This window comes from Ahaetulla prasina, chromosome 3, assembly GCF_028640845.1.
Source record: "Ahaetulla prasina isolate Xishuangbanna chromosome 3, ASM2864084v1, whole genome shotgun sequence".
NCBI lineage: Eukaryota > Metazoa > Chordata > Lepidosauria > Squamata > Colubridae > Ahaetulla > Ahaetulla prasina.
In genome coordinates, this window is record NC_080541.1 from 156,494,889 (window position 1) to 156,519,957 (window position 25,069).

General features: G+C 36.9%; 1 protein-coding gene across 2 annotated transcripts in view; it reads right to left on the minus strand.

Moving 5' to 3' along the window:
* AK5 (adenylate kinase 5) overlaps nucleotides 1–25,069 on the minus strand; it is a 124,081-nt gene that overhangs the window by 68,218 nt on the left and 30,794 nt on the right. For both annotated transcript variants that reach the window (XM_058177140.1, XM_058177141.1), the window contains exon 6: nucleotides 20,426–20,617. In XM_058177140.1, coding sequence (XP_058033123.1) covers nucleotides 20,426–20,617 — 192 coding nt within the window. The remainder of the gene's footprint in view (nucleotides 1–20,425; nucleotides 20,618–25,069) is intronic.

The window sequence follows — 25,069 nt, forward strand, 5'->3', positions numbered from 1 at the left end:
GGAAATAAAATTAAATTAATGGGCATTTTAAAAGTTAATGGAGTCTGAAAATTGCATTAGAAGTTAACTTGCTTTTGCATTTAGCCAGCTTATTTCTTTTTTCTTTAATGCAGACAGTTGAGCCTCAAGGGACCTTATCTTCTCTAAGACTGCGCTATGTGATTGGCTTTGCTTCTATTCTCTGTTTTGAAAGAAAAGGGTTTTGATGGATTCACTCCAAGCAAAATGTTCAAATATCTGAACGTCCAATTCTCAAAAGGCCTAAAGCTGTGCAAGTGCCCACAATTGGCTTCAACATAATACAACCCATTTCTAAAAAGGGCTTCTGCCGGTTTTCTCCTGAGATTCCCAGTACCCCACTTGTTCTAAATTCCAAAGTTTCTAAGGATGACTATTTATTTTCTTAGATAAAAACTACACCTGGGCAGGTAGTTATGCTGACAAAGCTTTACTCCAAGCACTTTGTTACAACCCGAACCTTCAAGGTAACAAACAAAAGGGAGGTTTATTTAATCCTGATGATCCTTGCTATTTTCACTTACAAAAGTCCCTTAGCCACAACTCACAACTCTACTGCTTTCAAAACCTGTTGGGAGGATACACAAAGGAAAAACAGAGGAAAATCGACAGAGCCTTGCTTTCTAATGCAGTTCCTTCCAGAGTTTAAGCTACAAAGCAAAATCGTACATTCAGAATTCTTGAATTCCTAATCCAAATAAACAATATATTTCATTCTTAGCTACCTAGTTCATGGAGAATCATTGTTCCTTTTTACACAATATATAACAAATGATATTTGCCAAATGAATGTAAGGCACTAAAAAAGCCAAAGGTATGCACACTGAATTCCCACCAATTTGAATACATTCAGAATATGTTTTTATTACAATCTTTGCTTAACTTGTCTGAGACATTCCTGATGCTTTTTCTCATCAATTTCAGTTATTTATTTCATTCCTAGCAGCTCAATGAAATTATCTTGTAAGTATAGAAATTAAAAAATAAGATACAACTTAGGTAAATAATACTCCTTTAATGCTACTTTGATTAAATAAATTTATATACAATTGAATTAATTAAATCAGCCAGAAAATAAAGTACATAGCAAGAATAAAATATTGAGAAAGTCCAAAGTAACCTGGTGCCAAAAATAACTCAGGGTTAATGTTGAGAAAGTAATACAGAAAAGGGTCTATGTTTTGAGGCACTCTCCTTTCTCATTTAAAGGATCCCCAAAATTATAGGTAATCCTTATTAAGCCACTACCTCATTTAATGACTGTTTGCAACGACAATGGTGGTGAAACAGTGATTTTAAGACCAATCCGTGCATTTATGACCTTCACAGGCCTGTAAAGCAAAGGGAAGCTGAATAAAATCATAAGCACAGATATGGTTTTACTTAACAACTGCTTCACTTAACAACCAAATCGTCAAATAAGGACTACCTATAATATGATAAGAATGGGTAATTTTGGAAGGATATATTTGTTCAGATAACATACAGTATACCTAAATCAATATGGCTTGGAAAATTGAAACTAGCACTGTAAAGCCTCCCAGAGTCGCTTAGTAGAGATATGGGCAGCATATAAATTTAAGAAATAAATAAATCATAAATTGAGTCATAAAATGGATCAACAGTCAGTCAGCACTTTGGGGTAGGCCAGACTAGGATACCAAAGTTTCAAATGCTAATACTACTTTTATTATAAAATTAGCCTCACAAAACTTTGCATGTGTGAATGTGCCTCCCTCTCCCACCCTTTACCTTCAAGAGAACTAGGGAAGGTCATCCCTGGACACTTTCCAAATTACATCTCTGCTTCAGATTCCTTTTTTTTCCTTTTTTTTTTTTTTTGCCTGACTGTTGTCTTGGTTGCAGCTCTTCCTGCTGTTCCTCAAGATTACTCTTATTGCTCATCACACAGCCAGTGCAGATGGAAAAATGCTAGCATACTGTGAGCATATCAACCAGTCCCCATTAATAATCTAACATTCTACTTTGATCTAATTGAAGTTCCTGGAATTTTACACACAACATGTTGCAATTATTTAAGTGGGAGATTATCAGAAAATGAACACCTGTTACAGAAGTACCTCAGAGTTAGCACCATAATTGGTTACATCAAATTAAGCAGATAAAAGATTTGTTGGCTATCCGGGGAGCATCTATTGTATTTTTAATGACCATAAGGTACCCTCAGTATAGCCATCCTTTAGTGGAAACATATCCTTATGCAAAATACAATAAATGCCACTCAGTCAGAATCATCTGCAAACAGTGTCTCCTATTTTCACTGAGTCTCAGTTATTTGGGCTGGTATCCATTTCCTTGTCTAACTCTGCTTCAGAATGTCCTATCAATCCTTCAAGGCAGGTCAGGCCAGAAAACCCAAATTATGAAAACTAATACTAATTTAATTGTAAGGTAACAGTAAGAAAATCTTGTACGTTTGAAAGTGCTTCCACTTTCCTTGCCTTTACCCTGCCAGAAAATTTAGGAAGGGTAAAATTGTAAAATGCTTTCTCAAATTACATTTGGTGTTTGGACTCAGATTTTATCAGACCGACATCTAGGCTTGGTTCTTCCTCCTGTCTCAAAAGATTATTCATTCCTAACAACTCATTCCAGTATCAAATATATTAGATGAAAAGTAGACCGCATATTAATCTTGGACTAAAGTGTTAATGGACATAATCTAGTAGCTCCTACCCATCCCTACTGAGGAATGTGCTGATAAAATTTTTTACTCTAGAAATCATTAGAATATTACCTGCCACTCCATAAATGTATGGAATTAGCCACTAAATGTCCCTGCTGCTCAATTCAGAAACCTTATTCCGAAGGACCCCATTATCAATGATATCAACAGTTGCTGCAAGGTCCAAACAATCCGATAATTTATCCCATAAATTTCAAAGCCATGTATAAATAGAAGTTGACCAAAAATTCCCTGGTGTTGGTCAGTGAAGACACACAAATAATGTTAAATCATAACATGGCCTGGGGTAACCTTAAATAAATTGTGAAAATAAAATTTGTAAATTTTAAACCTTGGTTTATGGTATAGTGCAATGTGTGAACCCAGCCAACTCTGGTTTATTCAATGAATCAGTTACACGAGCCCTAATTTACTATAATATCTAATCCCAACCAGTTTATCAACCAGTTTTTCAGTGCAAATCTTAATGTCACACCGCACACTGGTTGTCCATAAGCATTCTTTCTCATTCTCACCTATAATCTCTCCTTACTATTCCTCCCTTCGTTCTACTTCTAGCCCTCTTTCAAGGCTGTGTTTAAGTAATAGAGATTCACTGACTGACTAAGCATTAATTACACTCTTGAATCCCTGGCCCAAGAGCTAATCTTTAAATGATCTCCTTGGTCCACAGTCATTTTCTTCAGACATGATGCAAACAAGAATAGCTTCTTTAAAAGAAAGCAGTATCATTTCCTTTATTAAAGAAAAATCTCATGAGCGGGGAAAAAATGGTGTGGGAAGGCTGCCGAGCTCTATGTACGTAGCTGTTAAGTATCAAAGGCAGGAGCAGTGTAATTGGATTAAGTCACTACATTCTTAGAATTGTTTTGTGGAGGTGGAAAGCTGCATACATTTCCAGCAGTATAATGTGGCTCTTAATAAAAGTTTAGAAATCAAAGGCAATGCAGATCTGTATTGCTCACTTGAACAAGGGAGTAAAGGATACTTGGGAATTTATTTATAAAATGCCCACAGAGTACATTTTATCAGCTGGCCTTATTTTTCTACTGCCTTTCTTTGTGGCATGCAGACTTTATGTATTGAACATAAAAAGAGAGAGCATATTTAATGGTACAGTGGTAACTTTTGAAGTGAAGGAGCACTTGATCCACACACACCGGGGCATTATACAAATCATCAAACACAGAAACAAAGTGTTTGATAGCCTAACATTTTTTGGGGGGACTTTTTTCCAACTAGCTAAGTCTAAGTTTCTAAAGCAACAACAGCATTAACCTCATTTATGTTAATCCTTTCTTTTCTTAGTATTGAATTTGGTTTGTTTGTTTTTAGTTGCCAAGGCTTATTTTATTCCCCTAGACTGTTCTTGTATAGAGAATCTTATTTTACTTGACAGATAAGTCTTATCTTTAGGAAAGGAGATTAACTAATTTACTATTTCATACTTTCTTTTTTGACTCTGAAATTCTAATGAGTTAGAATTATACTGATCCAAATAATAGAGAAAAGTAGAACTTACTTTGCAGGGGAGAAGGTTCCTTACAAATTGGATCAATAAACCTCTGTCCAAGTGGGTTTGGAAAAAACATTAAATGAGATGTCTGTTGTTTTCTTGCAGATGTTTCATTACCCAAACTAGGTAACAACATCACAACACTAATGTTATCTAGCTTGGGCAATGAAACATCTGCAAGAAAATAACCAAGCTCAGAGAGCACCAAGGACAGTTCATTTCAACCAGTGGTGGGTTTCTACCGGTTCGCCCGGGTTCAGGTGAACCGGTAGTGGCAGCGGTGGGAGGCTCCGCTCACCCGCCGAGGCATCATTACGGACACTCTGTGCATGCACAGAACCTTTGCTCATGCCCAGCAGAAGCGCCGTGCATGAGCGAAGTGAGCGCGCACGTGCTCCCGGTTCCAAACCGGTAGCGAAGGTAAGTAGAACCCACTACTGATTTCAACCCTGAGCTACAAATATTCTCCTCTACCAAAGCATATTAAAGTTGATACATTTTTAATCAGAATTTAGGATTCAACTACAGATTTCAGACATAAGCATCTCTATTTACATTCCTCAGAATACTGATTAATCTCCTCCTTCAACAAACTTCATGGTGTTTAAAAAAAATCCACAATCCATAAATGGACAACCAAATGCCACAAATGCTAAATGTTGAAATCACCAGAAGTTCAAAGTTATTGAAGAGTTAATTCATGAAATAAGAGGCAGGAGCAGAAAAATCCAAAATCTGGTTCAGTTTTGTGGCTATAATTTTAATGTTATGGCATAATATGGTTGATTTTTCTTCTGGTTTATCCAAATCAGCAACTCTAAATCCAAGGAAGATATCTGGTTAAAAAACAGAACAGATGAATTCCTATGGCATGCCATGGCATAAACAAATCCTAATATTATTTAACGTTGGGTGACTCTAGACTTTCACTCAAAATTGAAACTACCAACTTTATTAATATGTTGCAAATATCATGATTTTCCCCTGGCATTCTGAAAACATAAGGCACATAACTGAAGAATTCTGAAACCCTGAATAGGATTCAATTACAAATTAGGAATACAAAACAGATAAACATTTTTCTGAAATGTAGGGAAAAAATGTAGGATATGTAGGAAAAAATCCAATATCAAATTTATAGGAAAATAACAAATACGTGTTCACTGGAGCAACCCTTCGCTGAAGAGCATGTTAAAAGAATGAAAAGCATGGCATTTACCCAAAACGTCTCATACTAACTACAGCAGCCCTTAAAATTTACTCAAGAGACTCCATGTTCATTGGGGCTTCTTCCTCTTACTCATTGAACATGCCTGTCAGTACAACTAGAACAACACTAAACAAAGTGCTAGAAAAAGGAATCCAGAAAAGCATTCAGTTGACAGCAAGCATGAAATTATAATGGTTTGTTAAATATTAGAAAAATTAATTCCCATTATCCCAATGGAATCTGCTATCATCCTACCATGTAGAAATCCAGATTTGCATCAAGGACAGTTTTATTGTTTGAAGATCTATTTGGTTATCTCTCCACCTGACAACCTATAATTCATATGCAAAGGCACAGCCATAACCATGAGGCAAGCAACTGCAGTAATGAAACCTGTTGCAACTATCTTGGTGGGTGAACTTGTTATGACTATCCAAGCAATATTAAGTATAAGATAAACAGAATCTCCAAATCATACTGGCACAAAAGCTTTATTGAAACAGCAATTGGCCAATTTCATTACCAGTAATTTCATAAGAATATTAAGAGTCTCTTGTTATCTCATGTTGTACTTTCATGCTGCTGACCTAGTTTACATTGTGGGTGATGTCTGGGTTCTTAACTGATTCTTAATCATCTATAGTAACCATCTGGGTGAATGTCTATCTAGATTCTCAATCATCCAGTTCATGGTTGTCCCAAAGGTGCTTTTCAAAAGGCAACTGAGCTTTCTTTGTTTTTTCCTTGAAAAAGTTTTAGTTCTCATCCAAGAAGTAAAGAAGCTCCAGTTGCCTCTTGAAAAGCACTTTTGGGACATCTGGATGGATGATTTCATAAGACTGACAACATTAGTTTACATCCCATGTCCCTAAATAATTTACTGAGACACGATGCCGTGTTTTGACATCTAACTAGCAGGGCCACGTATACTCCTTGTAGTTGAAACTGCCAAACTTGTTGGTCTCTCTAAAAAAGCTGATATTGGTACATTAAAGTGGGCTCAAGAGAAGTCTCTGCAATGTCTAGGCACTTCCAAAAAATGAGATTGTTAGAAGGCTACATAATGTTACTCAATCTAAAAGATCCAAAGTTTAAATTTAGAGCGTTGGCAATTCATTGTCTACAAAACTCATTCATTTGCTCATATGATAACAATACAGTAGTACTTCGGAACTCAACTACTCATCGAATTTGGTACATAGCACATATTGATGCAAAATTTTTGTCCCAGTACTCATTATTTGTTTGATACTCAACAAACAAACTACAACATATCAGTGTCAGTTCCCTTGTGACTCACATTATGCCTTATGGGAAAAATTTGTTTGGTTCTTCTCGTTTTTGGTACTCATCGTGCCTCCTGGAACCAATTAACAGTAAGTATCAAGTACCACTGTATCTTTGATGAAAGGCATATGATAGCAATGAAAGATGATTACAGGCAGGCCCATGGGAGATACACTGACCTGGATCTCAAGGATTTCAAAAATTTTGACTACTGGTAACTTAATTCCAGCAAAGTGAAGTCAGAGTAAGAGCCTAATTTCCATACAAAAGTTGCACCAAAAACCTGTCCCTACATAAATTGACAGCAGCAGTTTTCTCTACCTTTGAGCAGAACTGATTCTGAAAGCATTCCTTCTCTGTATTATCAGCACAGTCAATACAATCTGAGCTGACTTGTTCACTATAATTACTCTATTCACTATTATTTACCATTCGTTATGTTATTTTCTCAGCTGATAGTTTATCCCTCCAGCAACTTTTCAGGACTGGGATTTGCACACCAGGCCTATAGATGTATAGTCATTGTACACCTATCAGACATGATAGTGAGATTGGTGGCTGTATAAATTACATAAATAAATAATAACTCCATAAATATAACACTAGAGCTTGGTTGGAGATTATAGGACAATGCCAATAGAACAAAAATTGTACATTAGGAGGCATGGAATAGCTAGAGCATTTTATTATAATATGCTTATTTATTCATCAACCCAAGAAATATTTTTTTCTTTACTAAAGAAAGAATCCTTTAGTGACAAAGTACATATCACATAAATCAGTCCTTCCTAATTAGGAGTCAGAAACATCAGCAAGAAACCAGAATGTGCTTGTGGTCATACCAAAGCACATTTGAAATTTAGTATTGATTTACTGCTGTTTTATTTGCTACACCAACTGCTAGAAAAGTACAATTTAGTAGGTAATATATTTTATACCAATTACAAGACTGAATGCAATTGTTACCCTTTAAATAGTAGACATCTCACTGTGCATGAAATCATTACCGCTACCAAAGGTACAGAAATGGCATATTAACAAGTACAGGAAGTTAAAACAGTTTGATAAGCTGACAGTCCTCCCAAAACAATCTAATGCAGCAGAGAGCAACTCAGAATAAGGAAAGAAGTGGAATACATCTACATATTTCTGTATATATTACCATGTATTTAGCATACAGGTAGTCCTCAACCTATGACCACAACTAAGCCCAGAATTATGATTGTAAGTCATGGTAGTTGTAAAGTGAGATGCCTATGTGATCGTCTTGCTTAATGACCACAATTCCTCCTCTCCAAGTTGCAGTCATTATGTGACCAACAGGTCATTATGTAGAGCCTCAGAGGATGTGGGGTAGGCCCTGGGAGGCCTGATGTAAGTTCAGACCCATAATGCAACATCTTCCCAGCTCACACAGGGTCTCCCAAACCTCCTGAGGCACCCTGTGCTCCACTTCCCACCCTGCTAGGTGTCACAGCCTTGGACTTCCTCCCTATTCCATCACGCTTCACTTCACTCTTTTTCCACAGATCACTTTTAAGAAAGGGAACCTATGATTTGCCACATGGCTTTTCTCTATAGTGGCCATGTGGAGGTGTCCCAGAAATGGACATCATTGTGTGAGAGGCTGCAATTGCATTCTGATAACTGCAGCCACTCCCCAAATGGTGCCCATCTCTGGATGGCACCACGCAACCTCTGTATAGGAAGGCCATTTGGCGGATCAGACAGTTCTTCTTCCCAAAGGCAATCTTCTGAAAAGGTAAGTGAAGTGAAACTTGACAGAAAGAGAGAGAAGAGGCTTAAGGGTGTGGGACCCAATTAAGTAGGAAGCAGGCCTAAGACCTGTGGGGACTCCAGTGATAGAAGGTAGGACCAAGGAAGCCAATGAGGCAGTGGGAAAACAGGGAGGTCTCTACAATTGGTCATAAGGGCGAGTAGATTGTCAGGCACCTAAATTTTGTTCACATCACTGCAAGATTGCTGGAGTTGCTCCAGGACACATATGAAATTATTTACAGATCTACAACTCCTTCTAGCGAAGCTTGACTCCTGGCCATAAGCATATATCCAAGTAATTTATAGCAACACCATGAAAGTGATTTGTCATTTCTCCTGGGTTTTTTTGGGTTTTTTTTTGCTTTCCAATTTTATTTAACTTTTGCAGATTCATCAAGGTAGAGCAGGCAAAGACATACAGCTTGTCCTTAGGTACGTGAAACCAATCCAAATGTGAAAACATCAAACAGGACTCCTTCAGTACAATATGCAGCCATTAGACTATAAATAACCTAGCCAACAAAATATTTATTAAACCATACAAATACTGTTGATTTGCTATGCTAAATATTTGCATTTCAGGAGGAAAAACAAAAGGGAGGGGGAGAGACAGAAACCAATCTAGTGGAGACCTGCCTTGAATAACCTAAATTCTGGATTCAAGAAATCCTTAATAACTTTTTAAAACTTTTAAAACAATCAGATAATTCCCAAAACAACAAAATTACAGAGTTATCATCCAGTTTAATAATCATAATTAACAAATCAAAGAAAAGTAGAAGTAATCATTTGTGCAAGATTTAAAAATCAGATTCTGAATAAAATATGAAAATTTTGCCTCACCTGAATAAGTCTAAAAGCTCAGTAATGGTAGAGCAGCTTTGAATAAATTCTGTTCATTGTTTTTCAAGAATTTATATTTAAATAGATCCTATAACTACAAGCGAAGAAATTCATTTGCATTTTCCTGATTTTCATTGATTAAAAAAAATGTGGTGAAATTGTCCTTTAAATGTTCAAAATATTTTCCAATTGCTTCAGAGTTCTGCAAACAAAATGGCAAAACTGTCTATTGACCAAGTGACAATAAATACACCTCAGAAATTAGCTTTGCTTCTCGTATAAAGCTTTGTAGATGTCATGGCAACAGAAGCCATTCATTTTCCTGGTGTTCAACTTGATTATCAGGCTTGTATTTGGACTCCTATCCCTCTGTGGAATTCAAATGATTTATCATAAGAATGATTATGAGCACAACCAGAAAGTTACCATTTTTGAAATGGGGCTTATTTCCTCACTTAGCTAAAATTCAGAGTTTTCTCCAACATTAAACACTGCAGGACATTAGGGTTGGAAATGTAAATTTAATCTTTATTCATGAGAAAAATTGACCTTAGGTAACCATAATTGGAAAATGACTGGTAAATCCTGTTTTGGGAGCACTCAAGCAGAAATTTAATATCCTAGATCAGCTTATTTAAATTATAATGTCATAAAGATCAAAATATTCTAAGGAAAATTTATTATATTTAAGCTTGGGTTGCTTAAAACTATCCAGTTAAAGCACAGATCTTAGACTGCTGTACTAGCAGCTACAGCAACCATTACAATAATATCATTGCAAAGCATTTTAGATAAGTGTACATCCACAGATTATTTTCCTAGAAAGTTTACCAAGTATAATCAAGATAAAAACTGGTAACAACTTTGGAACAAATAATTGGAATAGCCTATTTTAATAAATTAATGTGTTTGTGTTTTAAAGAAGATTAAATACGAATCTGATTATCATTAGAAAAAACAAATCCAATAAATATATTTGGCCTCACGGTAGATGTTCAAGAACTCAATTTCTTAATGTCAGAAATGTTGGAAGAGACTCTGTCAGATATGTTTGAACTTGTTCTATAGTCATCCTGCTTTGGTGTATTGTTCACATCATAATTCTTCTCATTATTATTCGAGGAAGAGAAATACATGCTTAGATTTTAAAATGTAAAAGTAGATTTTATATCCTGAAAACTTGAATTCTACTGATTTATGAACAACTTTGCATCTACTGGGAATGGAACATCACTAAAAAATATTTTGCTTTATTTGAAAGATACAGCTATTCCAGATTTAAAATCTTGAATTGAATATATATATTTATAATCTGATTTTGAACGGGCTCTTTAATCACATAATGAAAGGCATGGTTTAAATCAGGGGTGTCAAATTCACGGCCCGTGGGTCGGATGCGTCACGGGCTGGCCACGCCCACCCCCGTGTGAGTGAAGGGGAAAAAGTTGTGATATGTCACGTGACAACAGCATGCTGCCGCAAATTTTACACCCCTGGCTTAAATGATGTTGTAGGTTTAATTTGTTTAAAACTCTTTATTTTCTGTTTCTTGCAATTCTATAGTATAACTAAAGAAGTCAAGTGATACCACTCTCACTCCTGTTTCTTCTATCCTACAATTCTCTCCTGGCTTTATAGTATAGATCCAGATTTGCTATTGAATGATTAATTTTACTTGCAAAAAGGAACATCTTTTAGAAGTTTTTACAATTAAAGATGAAACTGAATAGATGTGTTGGACATACAAATGTATGAATAATAAACTTCACTAGTAGCCTTGAAACCAAACCTTTTTCTAAATAAAGGAAGGTGCTGTTCAGCTCCACAAGAAATATAAGGCGGTCCACTACCTGACTGAAAAAAGCTGGCAATTCTTCATCTCTGTATTTATACAAAGTCAGAACAAATGTTTGAAAGCCTCAACACATTTGCCAAGGAATCCATTTTTATAGCTAGAAGCAACAATAAAGCTTTTACAAGCTGAGAGTGAGGAATCACAGAACAGTCATCAGGCAAACCCTGGAGGCCAAAGAAATTTGAATAGCAATTTATCATGGCAGAAGTGAACTCAGCCGTTCCAGGACGAGGTCTAAGGTCATAAGCAATCGGGTCCAGGCGATCAGAAATATTTTGTTGAAATTAGGCACGAATAAAAATAAAGGAACTATAGCTGTCATATACTGAAAAGCTATATATGGATGTTTAAATCCCTTGAGAACCAGTTTGCACAAGTCAAATCAGGCAGCAGACGGGAAATGTCAACATTCTCTGCATCTTTCATCTTCATTTGTCAACATTCTCAAGGGCAAGGGTGGACAATTATGGCAATTTGATGCTCTATGGATTTCAATACCCAGAATTCCTGTGCTGGTTCAAGAATTCTGGGAGTTGAAGTCCACAGGTCGTAAAGTTTTCATAATTGCCCACCCTAGGGCTTAGTAGAAGAGACAGTTTGTCATTATCCATTAGCTTTTTTTCAGGTGTATTGCTTGCTTTTGACTTGTCCTTATCTAGCCACTGAGAATCCGCCAGTTTCTTCTGGTCTTGATTTCACATCAATTCCAGTTCCTCCACATCATAGATTGATTATAAGAAACAGAAATGCTTATGAGATCCATTTATACCAACCCATGCTCAATGTAGGAATCCATTACTACAGCATCCACAACAGATAGCCGTTCACCTTCTGTTCAAATCCTCCCAGAGAAAGAGAATCCACTGTCTGTTTCCTTGTTGAACAGCTCTTAGGATTTTTCCTCCGTTGTGTGGTCAAAATCTACTCTCTTGTAATTTAAACTCATTGCTTCTTGTCCTGTCTTCTGAAACAGCTTCACCCTGTCTTGTACATGACAACAACCATATCTTACCACAGCGTACTGATCACAATTTTCTCCCAAATTTCTTACTCTTAAGTAAGCCTGAGACAGGCACAAGGACTACAAGGAGCATGTGTAAGAGAAACCCCTCATTGAGATCATTCTTGGACATTTGTATCCAATTCATCCATTTAATTGTTATGTCACACTTTGCTAACCAGAACGTCATGGGCCATTTTATCAAGTCTTTTGGTAAAATTAAGATATATTAATTACATCTGAAAGATTCCCACAATCTACTGAAGAAATTATTCAGTTAAAAATAAAACGGATTAGTATAATAATGCCTTTTTTCTTTTTAAAAAATCTATGCTGATTTCTGATAATTACTACATTGGTTTCAAGATTCTTCAGAACAATCTCTTTATGATCTGGTTGACAATCTTCCCAAATATTAATAGCAGACTTATTAGTCTGTAGGAAACACATTTTCCTTCTCAGACATTAAAGTCATTTAATGTCTAATTGTTTGTTCTCTAAGGTTCTTAAATTTATCAGGTTAGTACCCTATGATGCAATTAATTTAGACTTCAAAGTAAATGCTTATTCCTTAATATATTTTAATTGATTCATCCATGACTCTTCATTATACCTTGGATTCTTGCACTGAATTGGATTTTGGAATTGATGATCTAAATCAGGGGTGTCAAACTCACAGCGTCACGGCATCGTCACATGACATGTTGGGATTTTTTCCTCCTTCACTAAACCGGGCATGGCCATGGCCATGGCGTGATGCATCCGGCCCACCGGCCAGGAGTTTGATAGCCCTGATCTAAATGATTCCTTTCAATTTTGTCCACATAAAATTTAAGAACATAGAAAGGCTGGGGAAATAGCCAGAATATAATGTTATTTCAAGTTCTTATTTGAATTAACAAAGGGGAACAAAATACTATAATAGTATTAACTGTTCCTGTACTCATCTTAGAAGGCATAGTATCATAAAGATCTAACACTATAGAACTTAAAGTAGTTATATCAGGGTTAATCAAATGATATACCGCATTCTGGAGGAAAAATGATGGAAAGTCTAAAAAACAGGAGTATCACAAAGCATTTTTTGCAACATGAGCCCAGTGATACACCTTTTGCTTTCCTCGGCAGGAATAAAATTGGACAGACAAAAATGTCTTTTTATGCTTAACTAGAGATTATTTCTCTATTACTGTTTAAAAAAATATGATTCAGAAAGTTTACAAGTCAGAGCTAAAGCATATTCTGTTTAAAGGATGCATCTTTCTCTAACATACAAAAAACCCTCTAAAGAATATAACTAAAGAGAAGAGAAACTGGCTAGATGTCTCTTCGACAGAAGAAACAATATTTCAAGACCTGATTACTATTTTGTACCACCCAGAAATGGCTAGCAAAAAATCGTCATCGACATCAGAAAACATACTTTTCTTCAACGGTATTAAAATGATTCCCAAGGGGAATAATTATCTAATTTTTCTAAAAGAATCTTACAAAGAAAACATGAAGACTACTAAAAGTCCTTGGGAAGCCTAATACCATTTCTATTATTTTCACTTGGCAAACTGAAACTTTTAACTGCCAGAGATGTGTTGCTAGATATAATGCCTCCTGAATCTACTTTACAGTATAATGCTGTCTGGTGACATTCACAAATACAATTTCTATCTTTTCTGTGCAAAGAAAAGAGGATTGCTTTATTTGAAACATCCTTTGAAAAGCTGTAATATGCTTTATTTTTAAAGTAGCAAATGGCTGACCACAGTGTCCAATGATTATTTGATAAAACCTTCCTAGGGCTCTAGCGCTGAGCAAAATATTAACAACCAGGAATGTCTTTAACTGGGCCTAGATAAAAGGTTCAACATAAACCCGATCTAACAATTGTGTTGCCACAGCACACAGCTGGATGGTTGTTAGTAGTCATCAGACTAGACACAACTGCAATAATATTCTCTTGATCATGTTCTGCACAACTGGTATTGAAAATCATACTTTTGATGTCAAAGTTAACTTATAGCTGCTATTACTAATCATCACTGAATAGGCTTCTTTCTCTGTGATCTTTTTTTTTTTTTTGAATGTTACCAATTGCTTGCCTAAATAAAAGTCCCCCCCCCCCTTAATCAAGGAAGAACCCTCAAAGAGGAGTTGCAAAGATGCAGGTTTTGTTTGTTGGGTTATTTGAACATGTTTGTTTATAAAAAGATTCTTCAGGAGCAATACATTACATATCCTGGGTTTATGAATCCCAATATACTGTAGGTAGCTGCTTCTTCTTCTTCTTCTTCTTCTTTTTACTTTAATTACATGGTTGAACTACTTTCATTTTTCATTTTTGTGTGCTACAGCTGGAACAGGAAAACAAATGGTTGCCATAACATCATAGTGCTCCAAGATATAGTTAACTAATCCTTTAGTAGGTTATTCCTTCTGGTTTTACAAAGGAGCTAGGACAGTTATTCCTTTTACTGGTATTATCTTCTTGGAAAATGCTATTGTAAATACTTCAGCAGAATTAAAGAAGACTTTTAAGCTCTCTGCCACACACACATATACACACACACACATGGGGGGGAGGGAGAGAGAAGGAGAGGGAGAGGGAGAGAGGGAAAGAGAGAGGGAGGGAGGGAGAACTCCTTTAACTTTTAGGATCCCTCAAATATATAATTTAGTTTACACCTCACCAGTCACTCATCCTAGTCAGTTTGCATTTGTGTTTGTATATATACTGAGCAGTTTAGCATTTAGTAAGCAAGTTTTTTAGTATTTTAAAGCAATTTTATAGTCTTGTTATTTTTACTACTTCTTGAAATTGTTTTAAAATTAAGATTCTATTTATATAGGATTCCTCAACTTGCAACAGTTCATTTAGTGACCGTTCAAAGTTTCAATGGCACTGAAAAAAGTGACTCATGAAAATTTTTCACATTTATGACCGTTGCACCATTCCTGTGGTCATGTGATCAAAATTTGGATGCTTGGCAACTGACTCGTATTTATTAGGGTTGCAGTATCCTGATGTCGTGACCCCATTTTGTGATCTTCTGACCAGCAAAATCATTAGGGAAGCCAGATTCATTTAATAACCAAGTTACTAACTTAACAATTGCAGTGATTCACTTAACAACTGTGGCAAGAAAGATTGTAAAATGTGGCAAAATTCACTTAACAAATGTCTCGCTTAGCAACAGAAATTTTGAGTTCAACTGGGGTCGTACTTTGAGTACTATCTATATATGGTATTATATATATATATATATATATATATATATATATATATATATATATATATATATATATATATATATTTGTTTTCTGAGGTTTTCACGGGTGTTTGTATGTAGGTATGTAAGTCTTTGTATGTAGGTATGTAAGGTATGTAAGACCTACATACAAACACCCGTGAAAACCTCAGAAAACAAATATTGCACCTCTACGGGGAGGAAATCCACCATCTGACCAGGACCTATGAAAAACTAGAAGTCCAAAGAGCTTCCATTTTATGTGACCTTGCATTCCTACGAAACTGCCGAGATCAAAATTTAATCCCCAAATGCTTCCAATTGAAATTCCACTCCAACTCTGCAGCCACCAAACGCATCCTAAAAAGAACAGAATTGGCCTTAATCAGAAATGAACTTCACACAAAAAGATTCCTCCTAGATCAAATCAACAAAGATCTCCTCACACTTCACCTCAAACTCAGCAACAAGATGCACCCTGCACTTTGGGACAAATCCAAACAACTTGCCGTCTGGAGAGCCGAAACACAGACCACCCTCAAGACAGACACGCATACCAACAAACTCCGAAGACTACAAGAATGCCAGAAACAAACCCCTCCCCCTTCACAGCCACACATGAAACAAACAGTGCATAACATCTCAGGTAGGATCCTCACTAAAGCTGAAACCGATGTCCTTTCCAAAGGATTCAACTTTGCAATCACTCCCAAATACATCCCCACCGAAACCATTATATGCGGAGTTGAAACCAGCCTGACCAAAATCAACCCCGATGACGCTAACAAAATCAGACTCGAGATCTCCAACATCCTCTGCAGCAGCAAGCCACCCAAAAGCAACTTACCCAAAGAGGAACAGACAGCACTACTTAACCTGAAAAAAGACACCAGCATAATAATCCTACCAGCAGACAAGGGCAACGCCACGGTGGTTATGAACACATCTGACTACCAAACCAAATTAACCAACCTACTCCAAGACCCTGCATACAAGCCCCTAAACACAGACCCCACCACCTACCTAGAAAAAACCACTAGATCCAAAATAAAAGCCTCCCCCATCAGCGAAGAAATCCAACAAAGAATCATTCCCAGAGAGAAATCATCCAGATGCCCTAAGCTCTATGGTCTCCTGAAGATACACAAAGAAGGAACCCCACTTAGACCCATAGTCAGCTCCATAGGCTCACCTCTACAAAACCTAGCCAAATTTCTCGCCAAACAACTACAGCCCTATGCAGAATCCATCACCTCACATGTAAAAAACTCATTCCAGTTCATAGAGATCATAAAGAAACAAAACTTACAGCCCAGCGACCTACTCGTGAGCTTTGATGTCATATCCCTCTTCACCCAAGTGCCAATCAAAGAAGCCTTGACAGCTATCCAAAACAAATATAACCCCCCCAAGCACATCCTAGATCTGACCAACCACTGCCTATCCAACACATACTTCATCTATAATGGACAAAAATACAAACAAGTAGAAGGAGCACCCATGGGATCACCCCTCTCACCTGTCATTGCCAACCTCTACATGGAACACTTTGAAACCCAAGCTCTAGAAAAATCTGATCACAAACCCAAACTCTGGCTCAGATACGTAGACGACACCTTCATAATCTGGCCACACGGGAAAGAAAAACTTGACAACTTCCTCACACACCTCAATAGCCTACACCCCAAAATACAGTTCACCATGGAAACAGAAGTTAACAACCAACTTCCCTTCCTAGATGTCTTAGTCTACAGGAAACCCAATGGCTCCCTAGGACACACCATCTACCAGAAGAAAACACACACAAACCGCTATCTGCATGCACTCTCACACCACCACCCAGCACAGATCAACTCCGTAGCCAAGACACTCATCTCCAGAACAAAACGCATACATGCAGCAGACTGACACCCACTATGAAGATGTAGCACGACCACGACGCCAAACAACAGCAATGCAGCTCACCAGCTCAAATCCCCCTGCAACTCAGACTAATCTGAGCACAACCAAGCCCCCACCCAAACAGGACACACCCCCATCCAATCAGAGCACAAAAAAACCCCATCCAATCAGAGCACAGCCAAGCTCCACCCAATCAGTTCAAACTCCCACTAGCAGTTAAAAAGGAACAAACAGCTGCACACACTGCTCCCAGAAGCACGAAGCTGAAGCCTGAAGATGACGAATGAGACTTCGTCGAAACCTCGCCAAGACACTTCCAATTTTACGCGGGAGAAAACCCGAATAACCAAAGACCTACATACAAACACCCGCGAAAACCTCAGAAAATATATATATATATAAATATATAATAAAATATAAACGTTCAAAGCAGAGAATCACCAAAATCAAACTGTATTATGTTATATTTTATTATGTCTAGTATCTGAACCAGAGGTGGGTTTCAGCAGGTTCTGACCAGTTCTGGAGAACCGGTAGTGGAAATTTTGAGTAGTTCAGAGAACTGGCAGTAAAAATTCTGGCCCCGCCCCCATCTATTCTCCGCCTCCCAAGTCCCAGCTGATTGGGAGGAAATGGGGATTTTGCAGTAACCTTCCTCTGGAGTGGGGAGGGAATGGATATTTTACAGTATCCTTTTCCTGCCACGCCCACCAAGCCACACCACACCCACTAAGCAATGCTATGCCCACCAAGCCACACCCACAGAATCAGTAGTAAAAAATTTTGAAACCCACCACTGATGTGAACTTTTGATGTAGGCATAACCATATTTAATTCTTATTTACAGAATATTTGAGCCTGCTCTGCTGCTTGGGTTAAAGAAGGAGTTTTGAAACACCATTTTCCAATACAATTAATAAATACTGGAGCAATCAAATATTTTCAAAAGAATCACAAGACAATATACTGCGTCTTCCAATGTAATATTTCAGAATTTTATTTTGTTTGTTTTGGTATGGTCTCAAAGTAAAATCCACTGAGGCTGTTAACTCAGTATTAGATATGGGTAGATGATGACCCAGTCTTTTGTCTAAAGCCAGGATTTTTTTTTTTAAAAAAATTATAGCTGCTTTCTAATTTGCTCTTTGATTTGCAGGAAGAGAGAAAAAAAACCAACATTAGTGTAGGCTTTCAACGTTGTAGGCAATTCATCATTCCCATCTAATATGACCAATTGTTAGAGATACTGAGAAGAGTTAATTTGGAAATAACTTGAGGAACAGAAGTTTCCCATCCATGCTAGATGAATTTTTCCTTAGGTTCAACTGCAATTATCAAAGAAAAATAAGAAATAAAAGGGTTTGATTTGTTTGTTAATTAGTTGAACTGCCTAAGCAAAGCTGGCTGAGGAATTCTGGGAGTTGAAGTCCACAAGTCTTAAAGTTGCCAAGGTTGGAGACCCCTGGTCTACGCAATGCAAAACTGGGATACAGCCTGAGATCAGAACCATCCTCATTTTCCTCCCCCTTTTCGCAGAGCTGAAGAAAATCTTTCTGCAGACTCCTACAGATATTCCAACCTTTTGACAGATCTCTTACTGGCCAAAAGATCATTTTTTGCTGCTCTCAGCCTGTTCTCCTATAATATTTCACCAAGCTGCTTGCTTGGCGCTTCTGGTTTCTTTTATAAAGAAGAATTGATTTGAAAGAGCTACAGAATTCATCTTATAACAATCCATTCTTTTTACAAACAGGATCAACATTGTGATTTATTTCCAGTTCTACATCTAAGCAATATATTTATTGCTTACCAGAATATTTTAAATTAAACAAGAGCCATATTATCATTTCACTGCTTTGTCTGATGCTATATAGCAAGTATGGAACATTATCTTTTCCAGACTTGCTGACTCTTGCTTTTGAGTTCTGGACAGAATTATAATTGCGGCATAAAAGTACTGTTAATGCCAAGCAAATCTGAAAACAAGCTGTACATTCAACATACAGGTAGCCTTTATTTAGTGACCAGAGTTGGGACCAGCAAATCAGTCATAAATTGAAACAGTTGCAAATTGAAACTACGATTGTGCTTATGATTTTACTTCAGCTTTCCCCTATTTTACAGATCTCTGAAGGTCATCAATGCGAAGACTGGCCATATTTATTTATTTATTTATTTATTTATTTATTTATTTATTTATTTATTTATTTATTTATTTATTTTGTCACACAGTGTATATATAAGCATAAGCATGAAATAACTATATAATATATAAGCATATATATAAGCATAAGTATGTAATAACTATATTAATTGGATATAATGAAAGGAAACAATAGGACAAGAACAGTAGGCAGCTTGTGCTCTTATGCATGCCCCTTTATATATGAAAAGCATTTTTTCATTGTTTGCTGCAGTCATTTAATAAGAACTAGCTGTAATTCCTATTATCAGAATGGCTGTATTCATTCCAAATTAGTGTCTAGCTCAAAATGTATTCTATAGCTCAACGTTTCTTCAGCCTCAGACGTGTGGACCTCAGCTACCAGAACTGTCCAGCAAGCATGAATGAAGTCCACACATCTTAAAGCTGACGAGGTTGAGAAATACTGAGGTAGATTAGAGTATCCCTAAATTTAGCCATCATTTTTCTTCTGCCGATCCCAAGTGCAAAAATGGATTGACACAGACTATTTCCATCTGAACGCTGGTCTTTCATCAAATGACTGACCAGATTCTCTAAGAGGAAGTTTTGTGGGTGTTGTAAGACAACAGTGATGGCTGAAAAATATTCCTACTCTAATAGAAAGGGCTTTGATCAAAAAAGCAATTGCTGAATAAATTATACATCCAGGTGAGCATGAAACAGCTACAAAACCAATTGGGGCCTCTTAGTCTGAGAGAGCATGAATGCAGAAGCCCTCAATCAAACATGGGCGGGGGGACGGACTTTTAATGATTTAATTATCAAAAGCATGAGACAATCTTCTTCTAGGTCAGACAATCATTGCCTGAAATTTTGGTAGCCAAAATTAATTTATCAAGCATATAGATTTTAAAACTTACGGTAACTATCAGGCCCTTTTCCTGGAAATATTTGACCAGCGGAACAGCATTCTGCTTGAAATTAGTCAGGCGTCTCTGTGTGGCTTTCAGATTATCGTCTGGCCTCCCCTGCTGTTCGGCGCGTTTCATTAGGCGTTCTTGGAGCCGTTGATTTGAGCAGGACAAGTACACCACCAAATCTGGGGTACAGATCTGCAAAGAAGATAATCCAAATGATGGCAAGATCAACATTGAGAAATGTATTCAGGTTACTGCCTATTGTCCATCTATGAGTCACTTGTTTCAGTTGAGTGGCTATAGAAATTGAATGAATGAATGAGTGAATGAGTGAATGAATGAATGAATAAATGTTGCAGTTCAAACCACCAACTTTTGCCATTTTTCAAGAGTTTTAGTACTGAACCCTTAACATATTTTTTTAGAAGGGAAATATGATCTCTGTTAACATCCCAAGGGAAGTACTTTCCTTCTAGAATTTAAATTATGTGAGAAGAAAAACACCACAAATAGCTTTTAAGTGATATAATCTTTTCTTTTTCCTTTTTTTCTATGCTTTTAATGTAAAAAAGTTCAATATATATATATAGAATTTAAATTATGTTGAAGGTAACTGATACATCCAACCGGCAGACTGTGTAGATTACACAGTAGACTATACTGTATCCAACATTGTGTAGACTAAGAAGATTCTCTTTTCTCCCTTCTTGCACCCAGTGCCCACAGCTACAACTTGATGAGAAAGAGCAATTTGTCACCCCCTTTTTTTTGGTTTGAAAGAAATGTAATCCCAATTGGTGAGGAAGATGCAGGAAATGGCACCAGCTGGCGTCTAGAAGTCCATGTATGAGCATGGTATGAAAACATTAGAAAAATAAAAGATAGTGCCACCCCACATGATTTCAGCATGCTGTTCGAGCCAAAGGCACTTGTCACAGACTGTGATGGCCATGTTCTCAGTAATAAGGGCTCTTTATAATAACATAGCAGAAATAATTAATCTTAACTGAACTGAGCGACTTTTACCAAAATGATTGTTGGATTCAAGTCTTAATGCTGATATTTTATGTTTCAGAACACATCATGGGGATAATTATGTTCTTTGAAAATAATTTAGCGGAATGAAACTGTCTCAAATAATTGGCCTGATTATTAGAGTCCATATGAAATAACAGGATAACCTAAGCAGCCATACAATTACAAGATACTGAAGGAGTTTATTTTAAGTTGTTTACTTAAGGAAGACAAACATTCAGGACAGTTTGTCATTTCCTAAGGAGTGTACTGTCAATGCCATTTGCATTTGGAAAGGAAATGTTTAAAAATGGGGTGGTTTGCATATTAAACCTTGGCAAGATTAGCTAACGTTATAAAAGAGAATGCATTCAGAACCCACATGTGTAATTATCTAAAGAGAAGCTTGTACCCCAGGCCAGGTCCATTTTTTTCTTATTCAAACTATTCTGCTGTCTACAGCTTATATATCACACTCCTACCACAAATCTTGAAAGTTTGGTAAATATATTATTAAATATACAGCTAATTAACTAAGCTTTACAATTACAATCATTATGTCAGCAAATATACATCATCTCTTCACAGTAGTGCTTGCAGACTTAGGTACGATCGACAAATTTATCAAAATGAAGGGGGGAAAAACCTTTATTTAAAAAATAGGCATTTGATGGTGATAGAAAATCCTCAAAATTGGAAATGCTCGAAGGCCATAAAGGCTGGGTGATTCTGGGAAGAACATAAGAAGATTGAAAGAGAATAATGAAGATATATAAATTAATAACTAGTGCTAATTAACCGAATGAATATGATTGAATAAAATACTAAAGAGCTTTAGGCTGCCAAATACTATGTTGCAAGGCCAACTAGTATTTATTATTAATATTAATATTTTCTTATTAATAAGGAAACTGAATGGTTCTATGCTGACATGTAGCATCTTAGGTTAACAACTCCCTTCCAAAAAATATTAATTATAGGAGGTAGAAAAGTTCACACTGGAAGTAAAATAACATCTGGAATAACAGGAAAATGTGGTAATGTTTTAAAAAATCAAGCAGGAGATAAACTACTAACACCATGCCAAGAAATTTCAATATTTGTAAAAAATACTTGCTTCCAATAACCTAAAATAGAATAGAATAGAATAGATTTTTTATTGGCCAAGTGTGATTGGACACACAAGGAATTTGTCTTGGTGCATATGCTCTCAGTGTACATAAAAGAAAAGATACCTTCATCAAGGTACTACACTTAATGATGGTCACAAATCTATATATGGCCAACACTGGATTAACTCTAAAATTACATGGTCTCTCACAAAAATGGAGAAACTCTATTCAGTCAAGCAAGATATGTGGTGCCAGTAGGTAATCTTTAATTCACCTCCATGTAAGTAGTAGTAGAAAACATCAGTATTTTAGCACCAACATAGGAAAGCAAAGAGCATTAAAAACTAAATGTTAAATGCATACCTTTAAGAGGCTTAAAGTTACCATTTTTTAAATGTAATTCTTTTGGAAAGCAGAATCTTTCTAGTAGCTTGATCAGTAGATTCTGTTTTTATATATATATATTGGGACAAATCCAAACAACTCGCCGTCTGGAGAGCCGAAACACAGACCACCCTCAAGACAGATACACACACCAACAAACTCCGAAGACTACAAGAACGCCAGAAACAAACCCCTCCCCCCTCACAGCCACACATGAAACAAACAGTGCATAACATCTCAGATAGGATCCTCACCAAAGCTGAAACCGATGTCCTTTCCAAAGGATTCAACTTTGCAGTCACTCCCAAATACATCCCCACTGAAACCATTATATGCGGAGTAGAAACCAGCCTGACCAAAATCAACCCCGATGACGCTAACAAAATCAGACTCGAAATCACCAACATCCTCTGCAGCAGCAAGCCACCCAAAAGCAACTTACCCAAAGAGGAACAGACAGCACTACTTAACCTGAAAAAAGACACCAGCATAATAATCCTACCAGCAGACAAGGGCAACGCCACGGTAGTTATGAACACATCTGACTACCAAACCAAATTAACCAACCTACTCCAAGACCCTGCATACAAGCCCCTAAAAACAGACCCCACCACCTACCTAGAAAAAACACTAGATCCAAAATAAAAGCCTCCCCCATCAGCGAAGAAATCCAACAAAGAATCATTCCCAGAGAAAATCATCCAGATGCCAAGACATTTCCAATTTTACACGGGAGAAAACCCGAACAACCAAAGACCTACATATATATATATATTTGTTTTCTGAGGTTTTCACGGGTGTTTGTATGTAGGTCTTTGGTTGTTCGGGTTTTCTCCCGTGTAAAATTGGAAGTGTCTTGGCGACGTTTGAAGTCTCATTCGTCATCTTCAGGCTTCAGCTTTGTGCTTCTGGGAGCAATGTGTGATTGCAGCTGTTTCTTCCTTTTAACTGCTAGTGGGGTTTGAACTGATTGGGTGGGAGCTTGGCTGTGCTCTGATTGGATGGGGTTTTTGTGCTCTGATTGGCTGGGGTGTTTCCTGTTTGGGTGGGGGCTTGGTTGTGCTCAGATTAGTCTAAGTTGCAGGGGATTTGAGCTGGTGAGCTAATTTGGGCACAACCAAGCCCCCACCCAAACAGGACACACCCCCAGCCAATCAGAGCACAAAAAAACCCCCATCCAATCAGAGCACAGCCAATCTCCCACCCAATCAGTTCAAACCCCCTCTAGCAGTTAAAAAGGAAGAAACAGCTGCAATCACACATTGCTCCCAGAAGCATGAAGCTGAAGCATGAAGATGACGAATGAGACTTTGTCGAAACATCTCCAACACACTTCCAATTTTATGCGGGAGAAAACCCGAATAATCAAAGACCTACATACAAACACCCGCGAAAACCTCAGAAAACACACATATATATATTTATATACATATATATAAAATTGGAAGTCTCATTGAGATTTCGTCGAAACGTCACCAAGACACTTCCAATTTTACACGGGAGAAAACCCGAACAACCAAAGACCTACATACAAACACCCGTGAAAACCTCAGAATACACACACACACACACACATACATACATACACACACACACACGTTTGTGAGCAGATGTGTGTGTATATAGTTATATACACATACATATAACTATAAATACACACAGTACACACACATACATATACATAAACACATGCATATAAATATGCATATATACAGTATATTTATTCACAGCAAAGGACTTCACATGACATTTTCAAATTTAGCACATATGCAAAAGAGATGCTAAAAGGCATCTCAAATATTGCGAAGCTACTTTTTGTCTTTAAAAGATTTATAGAAAATGTGCAGGGAAAAGTATCCTGTACCCCATCTCTCTCTTGAGAAGAAACCTGTGTTCTCCAAAAGCCTCTTTAATGTTTCCCTCAACTGAAGTCCAGTTAAGGAATTAGTTATTAAATTTCATTATAAAATAAAATATAGAAGAAAAAAAGAGAAAGAGAGAAAAAAGTGCAAAGCGAAAAAAGAAAAAGTGATGACTTCCAACTGTTTTCAGTGCCGTAAAATATAGAAGAAATATAACCTTGACCTTTTGCTTTACATTAATTTCTTAAATTTTTCTTTACAAAAAAATCCACGAT